The sequence below is a fragment of the Saccostrea echinata genome, unplaced genomic scaffold (assembly GCF_033153115.1).
Source record: "Saccostrea echinata isolate AGI-Se365-2 ecotype Australia unplaced genomic scaffold, CSIRO_AGI_Sech_v1 ptg000046l, whole genome shotgun sequence".
Lineage (NCBI taxonomy): Eukaryota > Metazoa > Mollusca > Bivalvia > Ostreida > Ostreidae > Saccostrea > Saccostrea echinata.
This window is the reverse complement of record NW_026889795.1, coordinates 5,297,533-5,319,951: the sequence shown is the minus strand read 5'-3', so window position 1 is coordinate 5,319,951 and position 22,419 is coordinate 5,297,533. Positions and strand designations below refer to the sequence as shown.

General features: G+C 34.9%; 1 protein-coding gene across 1 annotated transcript in view; it reads right to left on the bottom strand.

Moving 5' to 3' along the window:
• Positions 1-4,446: 4,446 nt before the first annotated feature.
• The window catches only part of LOC133202186 (cytochrome P450 20A1-like), a 39,299-nt gene continuing 21,326 nt past the window's right edge, over positions 4,447-22,419 (bottom strand). The window contains exons 8-11 of the mRNA XM_061337962.1: positions 19,709-19,829; positions 6,647-6,758; positions 5,964-6,028; positions 4,447-4,865 (exon numbers count right to left, since the gene is read on the bottom strand). Coding sequence (XP_061193946.1) covers positions 4,616-4,865; positions 5,964-6,028; positions 6,647-6,758; positions 19,709-19,829 — 548 coding nt within the window. The 3' untranslated portion in view covers positions 4,447-4,615. The remainder of the gene's footprint in view (positions 4,866-5,963; positions 6,029-6,646; positions 6,759-19,708; positions 19,830-22,419) is intronic.

Below are 22,419 nucleotides of genomic sequence, written 5' to 3'. Positions count from 1 at the left end.
GTCAATATTAGAGATGGGTATTGCCAAAAATTTTGTATTGTCATATCACAATTTTTTCCAAAAGTATCGCAATAAAATCATGATATTTTTTCATATTCTTTACTTTGATTTTAAATGAATTTCCATGATTTTTCTAACAAATATAGTGTGAAAACATAACTTCATTTTTTTTTTATTTTTATTTAGGCCTATATAAATGTATAATAAGGCATGTTTGGATGCTAGGATGCCGTTGTTTTACTATTTTGCAACATTTTTTACAGTTCCTTTAAATGAAGTTTAAAATTTATATTTACACAGTGAATACCGGTATTTTAGTATCCGTATCATGATATGTATCGCGCAATTAAAAATGACGATATACCTGTATACCGATTGAATCGCACATCCCTAGTCAATATGACCCTGCTATTCTTCATCAACAGATTTTTTAGGGTCTTCCGTCTCCAACGGAAGACCCTTCTATTATTCTATTGTTTCTTTTTCACTATTATTATTATTATTATTATTTTCTGTCCAAATTTTGTGCAGACGATATCTCAGAGATGCCTTGACAGATTTACTCGAAATTTTCAGGGATGTTGTATCGTGATCTAAACTTGATACATTTTCTTTAATTTTTGGAAATTTATTTCCGGTCGGAAGTTATCGCCCGTTAATTGAATTTTGTCTACACAAAAACGACAAAAGCTAGAGTGCCGAACTTTTCAGTGATGATAGACGACATGTTGTAGTTGTGCACCTCGGTAGGGGTCGAAATTTAGGACATGAATCAGGGGTGAATTTTCGAGACATTTTTTTTTATCATATCCTCAAAACTATGTTCAAAGTCATGAGAGCTGTAAGAAGATATCAAGAAAATAGGGCTGGCCCCTCAAAATAGGGGCCAAGACGGGCCAAAAGTCCTTAATCTATAACTCTTTAATGATCAATATTTTGTTACAGATTACAGATAACTAAAACAAAATTGTTCGTCTTAACAATTTATTTTTTATCATTATATTTGAGCGAAAGTCTCAGTCAAATTCTTATCTCATCTTATCAAAAATCGGACGGAAGACCCACTCGTTGCTCGCAACGAGATCGCATCTAGTTTATTTTATATTCCTTTGAAAAACTTTTATTCCTTTGTGACCAAACCCTATCCCCAGGTGTCATGATTTTTATAGATTTAGCCCCATCCTACTATTCAGGGTCATGATATAAACAAACTTTAATCTGCACTACCTCAAGATACTTCCATATGAATTTGACTATACATGGCTTTGATGTTGAGAAGAAGATTATTGAAGATTTTCCTAAATATTCCAATGCAAAACTTTGATCCCATCTTGTGGCTCCACCCTACCCCGGGGGATCATTATTTGAGCAAACGTGAATCTACACTACCTAAAAATGTTTCCATATCAATATGACTAATCATAGCTTTTCTGTTTTGTGTAGTTTTTTCCTCTCTACCTATCTAAAAATTTGATCCCCCATTCTGGCCCCATCCTAACCCCTATGGTCATGATTTGAAGAAATTTGAATTCACACTATGTAAAGTAGTTTTCATATAAGTTTCAACTTCTTTGGTCCAGTGTTTCATAAGAAGAAGATTTTTAAGAGATACCACCAAATCTTCTCTAATTCTTAATGATCTCCCCTTCAAAGAGGGTGTGATTTTCATCGAGGGGTGCAACGATACACCAACCTCACGATACGATATGCATCATGGTATTCAGTTCACAATATGATACATATCATGATACATTCACTTAAATTAAAATATTTTATTACGTTTATCATCACAAACCAAGATAATAAGCATTGTTCTGGAGTTCAATACTGGCAATATAACTTAAGGTCAATAATTATCGACGTATTGCAGTAAAGACAGTACATTTTCAATAATTTCTCTCAGTTTGTCGAGAAAAATGGGGGGGGGGGTATCAGTACGTTTGACGGCGATTAGGGATTAATTAATTATACCCTCCGCAAACGAAGTTTAGGGGGGTATATTGGAATCAGCATGTCCGTCCGTCTGTAGACGAGATTTTGTCCGGACCATTTCTTGGAAACTGCTGCAAGGATTTGTCTGAAAATTTGTACACTTATTATTTGCCATATGAAGGTGTACACCTGGTATTTTCATCATGATTGGATAATTTTTTGCATTTTACAGTTGTTTTTTCATTTTTATTATGTGGTTTTGTCCGGATCTGTTCCCAGAGACTATTGCATAGATTTGTATGAAAATTTGGTCACTTATTATTTACCATATGAAGATGTGCACCTGGTGTTTTCAACATTATTTGATAATTTTTCAGCATATTACAGGTGTTTTTTTTCCTCATTTTTATTGACTTAATCATTTCGAGTTCATGTCTAAGGTTTGAGACAAAGAATCTAGAACATCTGTACCAAAAATGTGAACTACAGCTTAAAACTACTCATTATAATCTAAAAAGAAATCACAAAGTATTAAAAACAGTTTTTACATTACACAGCAGATAGTGTAAATCCATTTGTCCCTTGGGAGTAATGAGTGGACATGCATCCAGTTAAAGATTAATTAATGAGTTCATTATGGGAAACTGTTAGGGCATCTCTGATCAAGCAGGTCTTATCTATATCTCCTGGGAATTGGGCAGAAAGAAATAAAGATCTTTGTTGTTTAAGTCTCTTAATTGTAATTTATGTCTGTCAAAATACATAGTTACTGGAACCAGCCTTTTATTTTTAAAATGAGTTTGATATAAAGGTATTAAGATCAATTTGATTTTGTATAATTAATTATGATTTTTTTTTCAACAATCAATTTGCAGAGTGTCATGTCTCACAAAGATGACAGATAGTTGCAAACTATTTTTTCAATGTAATAAAAAACACTGTAATTATTAGTATTGATGTTTTATTAGGCTGCACCTTAGTTTCATTCATTAAAAAAAATATAATGAGTAATTAAATTTTCACTCTAAATGTTTAAGCAAATTGTGAGCACCTCTCACATGTAGAAAACATTAGTGATTTGGTACCTTCTCTGAAAAACCCAGCGGGGGTATTTGTCCCTTTTGGACAGTTCTAGTTCTAGTTGTTTTCATAATGAATATAAAGAAAAAGTTATCAGTAGATATACGCTGTACCCTAACAAAAAAATATTATAGTAAACTATAGTTAACTATAAGTTACTATAGTTAATTATAGTACCAAAGTAAAATCTTTGGAACTTTGATTTACTATAGTAAAAAACTTTGGAACTTTGATTTACTAAAGTGAAAACTTTGGAACTTTGATTTACTATAGTAAAAACTTTGGAACTTTGATATACTATAGTAAAAACTTTGGAACTTTGATTTACTGTAGTGAAAACTTTGGAACTTTTAACTATAGTAAACTATAGTTAACTAGTATAGTATAGTACATGTAAGATAATTCAAGGAAAATGAAAAGTTGAATTAATTTAATTGAAAATCAGAAATCTAAATCATAACATTGGCTTTAATCAGCTTTTCAGTGTACACAATTATGTAGAATTAAAACATGCAATACTATGTGGAGAAAAGATTAATATAATTAATTAACTATAAATTAAAAAGAAATGTAAAACTCATTAACTCTTTAAAATATCCCTTTACTCATTTCTCAGATGTTAAATGGAAAACTCATTTAAAATACTTGGACAAAAGTATTTAAAAAAAAAAAAGAAAAATACATGTACAACATATAAATAAAACATTTTCAGTTATATCTAGAATCAAGGGCGCTCTATCCATTTTGAAAATTAATCTCTCAGAAATACATGTATTCAAAAGGAACCATGAAATAAAATAAGATTTTTTTTTTGAATATTAAATAAATTTCCTAGGATACAAAGCTTTTCAGGGTAAGACAAAGTAAAATTTGTTGTACATTGGTATATACTGAATAAACTGTAGAATGTTTTGATGTACTGTGATGTACAATATGAGGGTTCAGGGAATAACAGCAATGTACTGTGAAGATCAGTTATCTGTACAGCTAATATCTGTGACGTACAGTGGTAAGCAGTGGCTGCGTACTGTGAAGTATTGTGAAGTACAGTGATGTACAGAGGAAGTGTACTGTGAAGTACAGGGAGGTGCTGTGAAATGCTGTGCTTCTGTACAGTGTTTTACTGTTATGTACTGTGAAGTACAGAGGTAAGTACAGTAATGTACAGTGAAAGTACAAAGGTTGACAGAGATTTTCAGAGAAAAATAAGAATATCAGGGGATAATAAGTCCAGTAGTGTTAAAAACCATTTGCCTAGCAAAAATGACTTTTTAGTAGGTAAATAATTTAAGTGGGTTCAATAGGTGACTTAGTCTTACATTTCCTGTATGGTTCTATGAGTTCTTTACTCTGTTTCTTGATGCATATCAAAAAAAAGTTTTAGTTAAAGTACATTCATAATTACTATAATAGAAATTAACATGATATAGCTTTTATATTAGGAATAAAATTACCAATTCCCATAGTTCTACACTGTATTTTCTTAATACAAATAATCCTGCAAATAGCAAAAATGATATATAGTACTGTATTTACATAATTAACACTTTTTATAATGTATTAACAATTTAAATGAAGAAACACCTTTTAAAAGTACTCCAGTTTATCTTTTCTCAATTTCGACCCATATCTCGTCTTTTGGATGAGTGACATAGCCGTATACTGGTGTGACGACCTGACCTTCAACCATTCTGATTTTGAACTTTCTAAGCAAGGTCGCAAGTCCTATGATGGCCTCAGCATAAGCAAATTTGTATGCAGGACACATTCTCTTGCCGGCAAATCCGAACGGCTGGAAGGCAAGAGTTGGTCTCGACTTCTTGTTTTCAGGACTAAATCGATCTGGATCAAACCTTGGACAAGAAAGTACAAATTATACTGCTTTGACTTAATACTTTTATTTTCTTTTTCAATACTTGCGATACTTTTAGCTTTGAGCTTTGAGCCGAAGGCTAAAGTGAGTTTTTCTGAGCAAAGAGTGTCCAGCGTCCGTCTGTGATCTCTAAACTTTCACATTTTTGACTTCTTCTCAAGAACCACTGAACCAATTTCAGCAAAACTTGCCAAAAAGCATCTTTGGAAAAAGGGAGATTAAGTTTGTTCACAGGAAGTGCCACGCCCTTTTCCAAGGGAGATAAGTAAGAATTCGTAAAAATTTGGTGGCGTCCTTTAAAAATCTTCTTCTCAAGAACCACTGGGCCAGAAAAGATGAAACTTCTGTGAAAGCTTCATTACATTCTCTAGATTCAAATTTGTTCATATCATAACCTCCGGGAGTAAGGCGGGGCAACTAGAGGGGATCAAAGTTTTACATAGGATTATATAGGAAATGTCTTTAAATATCTTCTAGAGAACAGCAAAGCCATGATGAGTCATATTTTTATAGAAGTGTCATCAGGTAGTGTAGATTTAAGTTTGTTTTCAATCAGTACCCCTGGGGGTAGGATAGGGCCACAAAAGTTGGTCAAAGTTTACCATACGAGTATACAGGAAATGTCTTAAAAATTTTCTTAACAAGAACAGCTAAGCCTTTATCAGTCATATCAATATTTGACCCGAATACTTCAGATTATTGAACAGGTTTTGTTTCTTTTTAACTAGTTCATTTCCAAGCCCTGTTCATATCATGGATGATGCATTCTACTGATGCACACTCTTAAATATGCTTCAGATGCTGCATGTGCCAGAAAAAGTTTTAGGAACATGTTTATTCGTAAGTAATTATTAGCCCTATTTTACGTGTTGTATATGTACTTGCATAGACATTGCATCTGAGATGCAAACTAACAAGACATTCTCTTGGTGGTTTGGCCTAATTTTAAAATAATGAATGATAACATACAGAAAAACAAGGTGATCTTTTAAGTTTTGATCGTCGTTGATTATCCTTGTCATATTGTACTTTTGACACACAGATTAATGTTACTTCTTGGGAAAGTGGTATTACTTACTTGTTGGGAACAGGGTAGTACTTCCCATTCTGTAGACTTACACCAAGAGCATGAATTACAGGAGTCTGAAAGTGATGCAAGATCCTTTTGTGAAACAAATGCATCTGATTGAAACATGTATTTAAGGTCTGACGACACATTGCTCGAATATCTGTTTTTTGTATCTCTTCGTAATACACAAGAAATTCATCATAATTATCATTATCTTGTGACATTTAAACTGTTTTCAAAATGTCTTAAGGAGAGGACACGATGCTCGAATATCTGTTTTGTATCTCGTCATTAATATAGAACAAATTAATCATAACTATCATTTTCTTGTGATTTTTAAAATCTTTCAAAATGTGTAAGTAGATAAAGACACAAAAAATGTGATATTTGCAATGCTAGTGATTTCCAGTAGGATTATATAGTTAATAACATCTGTAATCGTGCATAAATGCCTGGTAAGGGTCCTTAATTTTTTGTGAGGAAACTTGTTGCAGTAGCAATACTTCAATGACAAATTCTTGGAAAAATTATATATCGTTGAGGAACATGACCTTAAATGTAACTAGAGCTTTATCAGTTCATATCAACAGTTAATCTAATTTGAGTTTTCTATACCCTATAATAACAACATATTTTCTTAAGCAATTTTTCATGAACATACCTCATCAGATCATGAAAGTCAGGTGTCTTACATTTTTTGGAATTTTATGCCCTCCGAGTTCCGAGTCGATATCCTGATACCTGGCAGCCCAAGGAGCCACTATAGCACACCTTAAAGTTTCGTCAATAACTTGGTTTAGGTACCTAGCAAAAATAAAAATACCCGGATTAAGAACCCAATGTCTAATTGCCCTTCTCAACTGGTGAAATGTCGGTGAGTAGAGATTGTGTGGTTCTTGCCTACAATACAGAATTAATGCCAAAGATATTTCAGCCCAATTCAAATAATGAAAATGAGACATCTAATGCCTTATTCTCAAAAGTTCATTCAAACAATTCTATTTATGAGCAGAGCCAACACGGACCACTGAAAACAGAAATGGGATAAAGTTCCATGGAGGAAGTAGACATAAAGAATAATAGCGATAGAAAAATAACAAACAAAACCTTAAAAATATATCTTTTAATCTGAATCGATTTCTTAAAAAAGAAAAAAAATAATTTTTGCCACACCTACAGTAGATCTCTACTATGCTATACTGGTGTCAACCTCCTACATTGGTATTCACATCCCACTTACACTAAAACTTTTGCATGTTCTGGGGTTTTCATTCCACTTACACAAAAATCTTTGTCTGTACTAATGTTTACATCTTAATTTCACTCAATATTTGTCTGTATTTGAGTTTACATCTTACACTAAATCTTTGACTGTACTAATGTTTACATCTTATTTACACTCAATATTTGTCTGTATTTGAGTTTACATCTTAAACTAAATCTTTGTCTGTACTAATGTTTACATCTTATTTACACTCAATAGTTGTCTGTATTTGGGTTTACATCTTAAACTAAATCTTTGTCTGTACTAATGTTTACATCTTATTTACACTCAATATTTGTCTGTATTTGAGTTTACATCTTAAACTAAATCTTTGTCTGTACTAATGTTTACATCTGATTTACACTCAATAGTTGTCTGTATTTGGGTTTACATCCTACTTAAACTAAATCTTTGTCTGTACTAATGTTTACATCTTATTTACACTCAATATTTGTCTGTATTTGAGTTTACATCTTACACTAAATCTTTGACTGTACTAATGTTTACATCTTATTTACACTCAATATTTGTCTGTATTTGAGTTTACATCTTACACTAAATCTTTGACTGTACTAATGTTTACATCTTATTTACACTCAATATTTGTCTGTATTTGAGTTTACATCTTACACTAAATCTTTGTCTGTACTAATGTTTACATCTTATTTACACTCAATATTTGTCTGTATTTGAGTTTACATCTTACACTAAATCTTTGTCTGTACTAATGTTTACATCTTATTTACACTCAATATTTGTCTGTATTTGAGTTTACATCTTACACTAAATCTTTGTCTGTTCTGGTGTCTACATTCTTCTTAATACACTAAATCTTAGTCTGTATTAATGTTTACATCATACGTTCACTACAGCTTTCTCCGTTTTGGGGTCTACATCATACTTATATAATATAATAATGCACCAGGGTCTATACTTATATAATGTCGTTAATGTACAAGGGTCTACATGCTACTTAGTACATAAATTTCCGACTGTACTCGGGTTTAAATCCTACTCACAATAAATCTTTGTTGTAAATCGGCATTGCGGTCTATGTCCTACGTACTCTAAACCTTGAGGTTTACATCCTACTTGCACTAATCTTGGTCTTTATTAGGATCTACATTCTGCTTACACTAAATCTTTGCCTGTAAAATGGTCTACAGCCTAATTACACTAAATTTTTGTCTGTACTAGTCTACATCCTACTTACACTTAATATTTGTCTGTACTAGTCTACGAAGGCTTATCAAAAAGTTCGTGGACTGATCCGATAAAATTTATACTATGTAGTCTGTGCTTACAAAATTTATATAAAAAAAAAATAATAAAACAACAAAAGTTTAAGAAATGTTGAAAATTTTAGCTTGATACGTTGATCATTATATGATCACCCGGCGCTGTCGCCGTTTATTCCAACAACGTCATTGTTTCTCAATGTCCGCTCTATCTCTCTCTACCTCATAAACTTATCTTGATGAGATTACCGGAGTACTCGGAATTAAGTAATGACTTAAGCCCGTCTTCCTTATATGACCTAACAATGTCATGAACATCTGCTATCAATGCATATAATATTGTAAATGGATCTATACATAGGGAAAGATCCTCAATTGATTATGCCAGATTACTGAGCTTGTTGGAGTTCAATTTCTACTACACGTGATCAACGTCACTTTTGGAATTGACTGACTTTTGACACCTTAACTACAAACCGTCATTAATTGTGCATCTTTCTTCTCTCTGAATCTTTTTGGGAATGTAGCGGGAAAGTCCTTTTCCCAGTAGCGCTGCCACCAGCTGATTATCTCCCATCAGCAAGGAAACTCAAATATGACCTCTTATAAAAATAAAATAAAATGACCTGACCTATTCAACTCTCAATACTTTTACTCTGACCCTGACACTGATCATTACCAACACCTGAACAGAAGTCTAAAAGACATGTAAATGAGACACAAATTCATAAAGTTAACGAATTTATTCATTCAAATCAATATGGCAAGCAAAATATTAAACAACGCGGCTGAGGACTTCACTCATGTGCGTAAAATTGTTTCACAAAACCGACACGATGACGAGATCGACCAATATCCTAGTACAATTAAAGGGGAAAACTCGGAATAACTCAATGTGACAAAACAAGAAGGTCAATCACTTCTTGTATAAAATTTAAAAGCTAAACTCATCTGAGGCTATCACTCTTGAGTTTCTTATCAGTAATTAGAAATGAATAAGCTATAGAATTCTCAGGGGAAAAAATCACCCTTAAGAATCTAAAAGTTCCTAATAAAATTTCTCTGAGGAAAATCACTCTTGAGAAATACCTTAAGTCTTCATACAACAGTAATTAAATTAATTATCAATTACAATGATCACTTGAGACAATCATCAAGTTATGTTTTCAACAAAGACTTTTCTAAAATAAAATTTCTGTCACAAATGATTAAAAAAGAGAGCCTAATTTAAGAAATCAGATGGACCAGACTTTCCAATAAAGTTAAAATTAATTAACTCAATAAAGTTCTACCAAATGTAGTTTGCTATCAAATCTCAACTGATCAAAGTCTCAAACAATCTTTAAAATTAGCCAAATAAATTATCAAAATATTTGCTACTTCTCATAAATCAATAAAACAACTTTCCGTAAATAAAATTCAATAAGTTTCTTTTCAAAAATTTAGATGTAGCCTAAACAATAACAAAATAAAATATAAAACGACTTACGTTGCCTCAAGAATGAGAGAGAACCAAAAGACTTCGAATTACAGAATTTACCAGGCTTTTATACTATGAAAATCAGAGTTCTATACATCGCACGAGCAAAACATAGAAAAATACAGAAAAACACAGAATCTGTATTATTACGTGATATTAACAGAAAATATAACAGAAAATCTTAATACAGAATTCTCTTAGCAAAATCTCGTCGATTTTTGTCTATAAAATTATAAAACAAACCGTAATATCAAAATTTCAAAACATCAAAGTCATCTCCTAGAACGTTTGTCTTGGTATCTATGGTGCGAAGGCGGTGTCCGGGACCCTTCTCTTTTCTGCGTGGGAAGCTTTTTCATAATTTGTCTCAGTATCTTATTCTGCTCTTCTATGGGACAGTCCATTGATGGCCTGGGTGACCTTACTACACATATCCTGCACGGTTTCCACCAACTGAGCACTCAAGCTAGATGAAGAAGATGAGGAAGAGGAGGGTGTATGTGCTCGGGTCCTATGCTCTGCATCCTGAGGGATGGCTGCCTCCTGAGGGTTCTTGCGCTGCTATATCTTCCTCCGGTGGTTCCTGAGAGGGGTTCTTCCTCTGCCAATATCTCATCCAGTAAATTTCTAATGGCCCAAGTTTGGTCGGACTTCAAAGCTCCAACGGTACAGGCGTCTGAAGAGAGGCAGTAGAAATCTGTGTCTTGAGAGGTACTCCGACAGATGAAATCTTGTTCTTTTCCTTTTTACCTGCGTCCTTGCTTCTCCAGTACTCTTCTGAATGATTCCTGCTCCACCTCTCCATGTCTATCCCTTCTTTGACTTCATATGGTTTAGCTGCCACCAGCATGTACTGAGTCTCTGGAAATTTATCTCCTCTCGCCTTTGTTTTTGATCTTTAGAACACCGATATCGGCACAAAGTACAGGAATAGGGAACATCGAACAGGGGAACATGCACTCTCAAAAAATGATTATCAATGTTAGCTTTATCTCCAGCCGTCAGCTTGATAGGCTTACAGTGTATACATTAAAATACTCTTCCTCTGGCCATCTGTATAATAATGTTAATAATTTTCATTGTAAATAAGATTTTATTTCTCATTAACATCATACCTTATCATTGTTCTGAGGTTATCACTCTTTCAATGACAGATAAAATAAAGGGGTAAAGGGAAAGGGTAGGCATTAAAATTTGTCGATCTGTCGCCGTACGCGTCGGTTGAACTTTACGTTAAACTCTTTTTAAGCGCGCTCTATAATTTACATCATAAAGGAACATCAGTGCCGCAGTATTTCTTCAATTTGTTGTGATGCACGACTTTTGAGCTTCCATCTTCTTTGTACTGGATTCTGAAATTAAGATCATTTAACTTTTCTGTGATAACAAATGGACCCCAGTAAGCATCTTGTAACTTCGGTGAGATGCCTTCTCTTTTGGACTCATTTAGATACCAGACAACTTCTCCTTCCTTGTATGACAATGTTTTCTCTCTCTTATCGTAGCGTTCTTTCTGACGTTTAGCTGAACTGGCCAAATGCTTTTGCGCAATCTTATGTGATGTTTGTATTCTCTCGCGAAGAAGTTCTACATATTCACCATAAGATGAAATAGTCTTCTTGGTGGTGTCCAGACTCCCAAAACAATGGTGGTGTCCAGACTCCCAAAAACAATCTCTGTAGGTTATCTTATCTACTTCCCCAACATTAACATGTTTGGTGTGAAACCTTTGGAATAATGGGTTGATGATCTGTAAGCTCCAGCTATGCAACCTAAGAAAAGATCCCAATCTGTCTGTTGTCCTTTCAAATAGGCTTTTACCATGCATATAAGGGTTCTGTTAAATCTCTCTACTTGACCGTTTCCTTGGGGATGTTTAGGACTTGATCTGGTTTTCCTGATTTGTAGAAGATCACATAACTCTGAGATAATGTTGCTCTCATAATTCCTTCCTTGATCTGAGTGTAAGTTTAATGGACATCCAAATCTGCTAAAGACTTCATTCAAAAGCACTGTGGCTGTTGTAACCGCTGACTGATCAGGTATGGGGATAACTTCAACCCATTTTGAAAAGTAATCAGTGACGACCAGTATATAACGATTTCCTTTGGGGGTTAGGGGTAGTGGTCCAACTATGTCAGTAGACACTCGGTCCATTGGTGCTCCAACTCTCATATCTCCTAGTGGTGCCTTCGGCTGCTTAGATGGAATCTTATTTCTTGAACACTTGTCGTACTTCTGAATTGCTGTGTTGATGTCATCTTTCATACCATACCATTAGAAATACTTTTGTGCCTTATACAGAGTTTTATTCCAAAATGCCCAGACAATAAATCACTATGCAGATGGAGGATAATTTCTGTCTTCAAACACTGGGGTACACTAAACTGTCTGTACTCACCCGACTCATTCATCTTCTCAATTTTTCTATAAAAATACCGTTTTCAAGAAGTAAGGAATTCCAAAGGTGCCAATAATGTCTGATTTCTAAATTTTCTTTCATTATTTCTTCATAAGAAGGCCTGACTTCTCTCTGTAACCATTTCTTAACAACTTGCAAATTCCCATCTTCATTTTGTTTCTCTTTTAGGTATAGAAGAGTATAAGGTGGTTTCCACTGGGAAAAAATAAAACATAACATCATCCTCATCAGAATCTTTGTTTTCGGCTTTATTTGTTGGATTCGATGATCTGGTTTGAACTGCTCTTGTCATGTTTGCTGCATTCAAGTATTTTTCAGGTGACGAGGAATGCATCTCCACTGTTCTTTTGAAACACTTCTTACAAGGACCAAACTCCAACGGAATTTCAAGCTCAGAATCTGGACAACAACAATTTCTGGGGTTTTCACATCTTGACATCGCATCTGCATTTCCATGCTTATGTCCTGTCTGTACTCAATAGTGAAATCATAGTATGATATGATCTCAATCCCCCTCGCTAACTACTCTTTGGTTCTTTTAAGCTAAACAGCCAGATGGGGGTTCTGTGGTCAGTTCTTACTTTGAATTTCCTACCTAATAGATACTGTCCGCAATATTCTATGAAGTTCTTCAGGGCCAGTAACTCTTTGTCTGTGATGCAGTAATTTCTTTCTGATTTATTCAGGGCTCTGCTACGATAGGCAATAACTTTTTCGGCACCATCCTGTACTTGACTGAGGACTGCACCAATTGATTAATCACTAGCGTCTGTGTCGAGGATAAATTGTCCATCATCATTCAGAGGTACGCCAAAATGTCAGGTTTTGTTAAAACTTGCTTCAGCTTCTTGAATGCTTCTTCACAGGATTCCGACCAAAAAAATTCTTTGTTTGTCTTTGTCAAATCGACCAAAGGCCGCATAATATCAGCAAAATTTGATACAAAACGGCGGTAATACGAGCCTAGTCCTAATATTTGTCTAACTTCTGTTACATTCTGAGGAGTTGGCCATTCCAAAATTTTCTTAATGTGTTCTCCATTTGGTTGAACACCTTCTTTCGAGACTACATGACCCAAAAATGTTGCTTGTTGACAGAAGAGGTGACACTTCTCCGGTTTCAGTTTTAAGCCTGCTCCTTATATCCTGTCTAAAACTTGTCGAATTCGTTCCATGTGTTGTGGGAAATCTTAAGAAAACACTATGACATCATCCAAATAAACTAAACAGCTCTGCCATTGAAGACCTTGTAAAACTATTTCCATTAATCTCTGAAATCGAGCACCAGCATTCATCAATCCAAACGGCATTGTTAGAAACTCATAAAGTCCGTATTTAGTCACGAACGCTGTTTTTGGAATATCAGACTCTTTCATTGGTATATGATGGTAACCGGAAATGAGATCAAATGTTGAGAATATGGCTGACCCAGTAACTGAATCAAGGCAATCTTGTATTCTGGGCAGTGGAAATGCATCAGGTTGCGTAACTGCATTCAGCCTTCTGTAGTCCACGCATGGGCGTATTTTACCATTCTTTTTCTTTACCAAAACTATTGGTGATGCCCAAGGGGGGGAAGTTGATTTTCGTATTACTCCCTGTTTTTCTAGTTTGGTAATACACTACATCTCAGCTTCTGCAAATGCCAAAGATACTCGACTGGGTGGTTGTTTGATTGGTTTGGCCTCTTTTGTGTCAATATGATGTTCAATTAAATTTGTTCGGCCTAGATCATCTTCATGCATAGAGATGTGCGTTGATATTGCACAAGCATTTCAAATATTTGCTTTTTCTCATTTTCCGTCCTCCCTTCTCCAGATCTCTGATATAATTCTCTAAGACGTAAAGGCAAATTTGTAAGCATGAAATCTTGATCTATATTTTCTTTTGTAAAAGATTCAGTTGATCTTGCTATGTTTATCTGTCTCAAAACACAGTTGTTTCCCTTTTCTACAAAATCTTCACTGTCAAGGATGGTTTCGATTCGTGTGCATGTCTCCGCTTCTGCTATATTTGCATCTTGTCTGATGAAAGCTTCTGTGTTATAGGGGTTGACTACTCTCAATTTCGAAGTTACTTGGTCTCTTATGTCAATTAGACATTTAGCCAAGTACAGAGGATAATCCTCGGAAAAACTCTGAGTTGGAACAAGAAGGTTTTCCCCGAAACATGCCTCATCTTCTTCAAAACGTTGAATGTAGACATCTATTAGTTTCTCTGAGTATGGTGGTATTACTTCATTGTCTGCTGCTGTAATTCTTCTGATTGATTGATTTATTCCTGTATGGCATGGGATTTCTTAAACATTAAACAAGATGATTCCTTTACTTAGTAAAACATCAGTAGGTTTTCCTTCTTCTATTAAAATATCCATTCCTTATATTCCATCATCTGCAATAGCTGCTACTACAAGCTCTTTAATGAGGGTGATTTGTCCTATTTCTATTTCAGATTTAGCTTTGCCTTTTTCTCTTAGAGGTTCACCACTACAGTTGCATAATTCTGTTGATTTTTCTAACACTGGTCTTCTGTTCTTTGGTAATCTGTTGAAACCCTCTCTGAAATCACAGTTCTAGCAGCTCCAGTATCCACTGTGAAATTAACTTTAAGTCCATTTACTGCTGCTTCTAGAAGTACTCCTTCATTTAAATGCTTAAATATTTCATTGGATGGTCTGCTTTTCTATCCCAAATTAACTTTCATAATGTGGTCTGTCAAAGTTTCCTTCAGGGTCAGCTCTTGACCAGCAGAGTCAACCCTGTCTAGTTTAAAGAAGGAGCAAATGTTTGATTTGTAGCTGCATTTCTCTGCCCATCAGCAGAACCTTGTGAGGGATTATCTCTTAGCATTGGAGTCCATCTCGTTGTTGCTGTGGGTCTGTTAGGAACTCGTGGTTTTGGGGGCAAACCTTAGCAAAATGAAACAGATTTCCACACTTAAAACATGTTCTATCATGCGTATGAGGTTCTCTGGTACGGTATTGAGGTGCTTTATTTTGACTGTCAATCATCAGACTTTTCATCAAGTTCTGCAAATCGTCTCTCTTCATACATATTATCTCTACATTCACTCTGTTTCCAGCATGTAAAGGTTCTGTTGAACAGTTATCTCCCTTTTCTGACTCTTTTTCCCTTTGTAATTCCCTGACTCTTTTCCATGCCATTCTGATTAGTTTGTATTTTCTTCATATCTTTTACTTTCACTTGTCTTGCTATTCTCTTTGGTCTTTTGTCTTGCTCATCTGTGTAGCCAGACTTCTTAGCCTCTGTGAAGTTGATCACATGTCTGATAGCTTCATCAATATTGGCAGGATCTTTGACAAATTCTATCTGAAACCTTGCATTCTCATCATTAAGTCCATCTAAAAATCTCCGGAGTAAATCCTAACATCTTGTCCCAGGATTTCTGTTAGGATAAGCTTTGTCGTAGAGTCTTTTCAGCTCAGCTCCATACTGAGTTGCGGTTTCTCTATGCTTCTGATCTCTTCTGTTAAACTGCAGTTTATAACTACGAGCTGTGTCAATAATGCTGAATCTGTTGTTAAGTTCTTCCACAAGTTCCTCATAGTTGTCAATTTTCTCTTGTGATAGTTGTCCGAACACAAAATCACCTGCTTTTCCATATATTCTGGGTAATAACTGAGCAAGTTTTTGTCCTCTGAACCAATGTTGTCTCCTTGCTACTGTTTTAAATCTGTTAAACCATACCTTCCAATCCTCTTCACCTGTAAAAGGAGGTAACTTCACATTGTGTGATTTTAAAGAGCATTTTTCTTGAACTCCTAGGTCCAAGTCATCCGTATAGTCTTCTGTATGAAATTCCTCTTCACTGTCATCTGATGACGATTGACTTAAAAATCTTCTTCTTTGGGTTGACATTCTTTTCTGTTTTTGTGACTTTTTTTACGAGGGCGTTGGTTGCTTTTAATGGAGGTTCGACTTCTCTTTTCTGTGTTTTCATGTTGTCTCTTGTCATTATCAACATCTTGCTGCTCATTTGAAACTTTCCAAAAGGCTTTAGTAATGGTAGTCACTTAAGTTTGACTCATTTCCAGCAATGCTCTTTTAACAGCTCCATACACTGTTTTTGTCATGTTATCTGTGTTTTCACTCTGATCTCTTCTTCCAGGTGCATGAGGTTGAGATTTGGTGAAATCAACCTTCGCCTCACTTCAAATGGTGAATGAATAGGACTCACTGGTGCTATGATATCCCTGTCTCCTTGATCAATACATGTATCTGTGTCATTTCTATCTCTGCATGCATGAAATTCTACTTCATCATCTCTGTTTGTGTTTGGCGCAATGTCTTGATCTGCTTCCATTCTGTTCGGGTTCTGAAGTACTGCAATATTCTTACTGCCACCATGAAAGTCTTTCATGCTGTCAACTTTCCTCTTACAAACTTCTGTATCAGTGTCTGTGTCTGTTGGTCTGTCACTCTCCTCTCTGTGTTGACTTCTTAAACCATTAAACCAAGGTTTCTTCTCCTGCTTGCCATTTCTTTTTTCATAACAACAGTAGCACTCTGTTTATTTACAGGATCTCGTTTTCTTTGCATATTAAAAGCCGAGATAGGTGATAAAATGAAAAATCACATGTGCCATCAACTTAGGTCTCAAGTTTGAAACCTCTGCTAACAGTATTCACTCTCACTGAATAACATACTCTAGGACCTCTCTCACTGAACCCTGTCAACCAGGACTACCTCTCACTTAGTCCTAAAGTTAAACTGATTTTACAAAACATGAACACTACAACTCTACTACAACTACAACAACTATCACTACAACATCAGACTACAGTCCTTCTCAAAACTTCTCTTCTCAACATCAATAAATAAATTAATTAAAAAAACTGGTATCCCAGACTCCGATCCAGTTGGTGCATCGTGACATCGTAGGTCTGCTTCCAAGGCTCTCAGGCACGTTGAAGACTAAAGTCTGTACAGTGTACACCCTCCAACAAGTCAGCTCACTGCTACTATCAACTTCTTGGACCGTAGCTGAACAAATTCAAGGCTGGGCACGTATCTCTGAATGTGGACGCACCTCTGCGAAGTCACATCCCACCGGTGCCACCACGAAATTGTGTAGCGGGAAAGTCCTTTTCCCAGTAGCGCTGCCACCAGCTGATTAGCTCCCATCAGCAAGGAAACTCAAATATGGCCTCTTATAAAAATAAAATAAAATGACCTGACCTGTTCAACTCTCAATACTTTTACTCTGACACTGACCATTACCAACACCTGAACAGAAGTCTAAAAGACATGTAAATGAGACACAAGTTCATAAAGTTAACGAATTTATTCATTCAAATCAATATAACAAGCAAAATATAAACCAACGCGGCTGAGGACTTCACTCATGTGCGTAAAATTGTTTCACAAAACCGACACGATGACGAGATCGACCAATATCTTAGCACAAATAAAGGGGAAAAACTCGGGATAACTCAATTTGACAAAACAAGAAGGTCAATCACTTCTTGTATAAAATTTAAAAGCTAAACTCATCTGAGGCTATCACTCCTGAGTTTCTTATCAGTAATTAGAAATGAATAAGCTATAGAATTCTCAGGGGAAAATCACCCTTAAGAATCTAAAAGTTCCAAAAATAATTTCTCTGAGGAAAATCACTCTTGAGAAATACCTTAAGTCTTCATACAACAGTAATTAAATTATCAATTACAATGATCACTTGAGACAATCATCAAGTTATGTTTTTAACAAAGACTTTTCTAAAATATTATTTCTGTCACAAATAATTAAATGAGAGAGCCTAATTTAAGAAATCAGATAGGCCAGACTTTCCAATAAAGTTAAAATTCATTGACTCAATAAAGTTCTACCAAATGTAGTTTGCTATCAAATCTCAACTGATCAAAGTCTCAAACAATCTTTAAAATTAGCCAAATAAATTATCAAAATATTTGCTACTTCTCATAAATCAATAAAACAATATATTCAATCAATAAGTTTCTTTTCAAAAATTAAGATGTAGCCTAAACAATAACAAAATAAAATATAAAACGACTTACGTTGCCTCAAGAATGAGAGAGAACCAAAAGACTTCGAATTACAGAATTTACCAGGCTTTTATACTATGAAAAACAGAATTCTATACATCGCACGAGCAAAACAGAAAAATACAGAAAAACACAGAATCTGTATTATCACGTTACATTAACAGAAAATATATAAAATTGTCTATAAAATTATAAAACAAACCGTAATATTTACATTATAAACATTTCTTATGTTTTCAAAAATCTCGTATACATTCAGTCAATATCGAAAGAACATGCCATTCATATTCCCCGCAGTAGCAGAAAAATCGATAATCTAACATTCGGAATGCCTCAGTATTCACTTTACAAATCAAAGTAAACTCCGTATACACAGGAAGTGGGAAAGTAAACATGATGTAAACACATGTGCTTCATTACCGTAGATCACATTAGTAATTGATAAACTTTATACATGTACATTAATCCAAACTGTTACTATCATGTACACTTCTTTTACTTACACTTTCAAAACTACAATGATATAAAAATAAAGGAAGGGGGGGGGGGGTCATAACACTACAGGCATTTAAAAACAAGTACTCTGGCTGCACTTTATTTTTCTGTAGCCCGTTTAAACATTCCCGAGGTCTATACCAATTTTTCCGGGTGCGCAACTTATAGAATGCTAGAAAAAGACCCCCCCCCCCCATTTGTAGTCATTTTCAAGCCTCTAATTTTTTTAACACCTCATATAAACTAACGATAAAACTTCATAGAACTTACAGAATGGGGTAAAAATTGCAAATTTCACGGAACAATTGTGTCATACCACATGCCTGAAATAACGGGATTTTTTGACAAATGCTCATATCGAAAGAGTTTTATCTCAGTAACATTCAGGTAGAGGTTGTGCCGCCTGGAGATACCATTGCTTACAAAACATAACAATTTATTAAAAAATAAAACTTATGATTGATGATTTATTCTATAGATGGAGAAGATGATGCTAACTAAATGTACTAAAATTCATTGATGTACCTAAGGCGGTTATAATGTTATGGCGCTATTCCACGACCTTTTTGATAACCCCTCGTACATCCTACTTACACTAAATCTTTGTCTGTTCTAGGGTCTACATTTTACTCACACTAGATCTTTGTCTGTACTAGTCTTATCCTACTTTCATTTAATATTTGTCTGTACTAGAGTCTAAATTATATCCTACCCATGCTAAATCTTTGGCTGATTTAGTGTCCTAATACTACTTAAACTAAATCTTTGGATCTTTGGCTGATTAAGACTGAGTGTAAATCCTACTTGATTTTGAGTGTAACTCCAACTTACACCAAATCCTTGGCTGATTTGGGGTTAACATCCTCTTTACCAAGAACTTTTCTGATCTCTTTGTAGACTTTATCCTGTATATCTTGATAAGTTGCCAAAAAGTATACTGCCCATGTTAGAACTGTGTAAAATAAAGTGGAACGTGAAACAGGGATCGACAATAGTTGTCCAATTGTCCGCGCCAAGTTAATTCTCAGTTCGGGCAAGTGAAATTATAATTTTTTTTCAAATGATATCCGGTTTATTGCGTTTCTGTCGTTAATAGGATAGGCAGTTTATAGTATTCATGGGAAGACCCTAGTATATATAAGAAGCCAAAGGGCCTTATTGGTCACCTGTGTTATTTATTATCATACCCGAGTAATTAGAACCAACCTTAATCATGATAACTATACACTTAATTTGTCGTTAAATACTAGTGCTCAGGAACAGAGAGGACGATTTTCCAAAAAAAAAAAAAAAAAAAAAAATATGGCATATTCACTGTATTATGAATAGAGCCCCGCCCTCATACCAGAATCTCTATTTCTGGGGTCATGAATTTCATAATTATGGAAGAGGCACTATATGCACTACAGTTGTCTGCTTAACCGATCGCGACAGAGGGAGAAAGGAAGATTTTTAATGAAATATATGTGATCAATGAAGTTCCACCCTAACAACAGAATCCCTGTGACGGTACATATTGTTGTTTTGTACATATTGTCGTCGGCGACAATATGTACCTACCATCACTGCACATATTGTCGTCCATCGGTACATATTGTCGCCGACTGAAAAGTTACATATGTACATATTGTCGCTGGCGACATTTTGTGCCTCACTCTCACTGTACATATTGTCGCCCCACAGATATTGCTGTTTAAAGATGTCTTTTGTTGTTTTTTGGAAGTTTTGTGAATGTAATTTGCGTGGGAATCACACTGAAGTGTCTCTTATGCTATTTCATGCAGCATGATTGTGACGGTACATTTTGTCGTCCTGTTCATATTGTCGCCGGCGACAATGTGTACCTTCCCTCACTGCGCATATTGTCGTCCATCAGTGTTATTGTATTTGTTAAGTTAATTATTTAATTATGAAATTTTACCTGTGGACTAAATATATACAAGTTAAACAAACAGAATTTACCAAAGCAAAAAAAAAAAAAAAATCAAATCACCAAGCGAAGGGGGTGCTACATCTGTCTTTGGTGTTTGAGAAGATTTTTAAAGATTTTCTGTGTAGTTTCCTATGTAGAACTTTGATCACCCATTGTGGCCCCACATTACCCTTGGGGTCATGACTTGAACAGAATTGATTTTGTTTTTGTTTGTTTGTTTGTTTGTTGTTAAAATGTCCCTCTCGAGAATTTTTCATTCATATTGAGAGGTCACCACTCTCCGGTGGAGGGCAGCAAATTTAGACCTATACTAGGCACTCAGGATCATTGAGCAGTGAGAGGTCTTTTTGTGCCAGCACCTCAAAATTGAACGTATGCTATGAAGCTTTCACATAAGTATCATCTCCTCTGACCCAGTAGTTCTTGAAAAGAAGATTTTGAAAGATTTTTTTCTAAATATTCTATGAAAAACTTAGATCATCTATTGTAGCCACACCAATCCCCCGAGGGACATGATCTGAATAAAACTGAATCTTCATTTTTAATGAAGCTTTCACACAAGTTTAAACTTTTCTGACACAGTGGATGTTGAGAAGATTTTTAGAAGTCACTAACTTTTCACTTATTCTTCACCATTTCTCTTGAAAGAAGGCATGGCTCTTCATTTGAACAAACTTGAATCCCCTTTATCCACGGATGCAAGTGTGGCAAGTTTGGTTGAAATTAACCCAGTAGTTCTTGAGAAAAAGCTAAAATTATGAATAGTTTACAGACCAACGGAAGGTCAGACAAAATGTGATCAGTAAAGCTTACTTGAACTAACTTCCAGTTCAGGTGATCTAAAAATGTTACTTTTTGCGTTATTCTTATATTATTATTAACAATAAATTATATTTATAATATTATATCGGCACATGATCGTATATAAGAATAACGCAAAAAATAATTTCCAAATAATCATTACTACTGAACAAAAAAAACATATCTGTATTCAATCTCCAAGTATATGTTACAAGAAAAAAAGAATAGATGATTTATCAGATATGTCAAGAATTACGGTATCTATATATGTCATATTGATGTACATCAATCCTGGATACAATTTTCTGTCCAAAAAGTTTTCTCCCTACAGTATTGTGAGAAATGCTGTCTTCCTCCGTGCGTATGCGTGTTTGTCAATCTCTCCTTTTCTCAAGTAAATATTCAGCAAAACAATATATCGACGACAATATATGCCAACCTTGACTGTACATATTGTCGCCGACGACAATATGTGCTTGTGCTTGACTGTACATTTTGTCGTCCATTATGTAGGAGGAAAATAAGGCTCGTCTCGCCGGCGACAATATGTACCGATGGACGACAATATGTGCATTGAGGGTAGGTACATATTGTCGCCGACGACAATATGTACAAAACGACAATATGTACCGTCACAACCCCTTATCTTGAGGCCATAAATTTCACAATTTTGGAAGAGGCACCATAGCTCATTATAACCATCCACCTAGTTTTCTGCTAAATGTACAGAGATGTTGAAGTTTTTTAAAAGCATTAATGCATTTTCACTATATCTATTAAGCCCAGCCGTAACAATGGATCCCCTGAT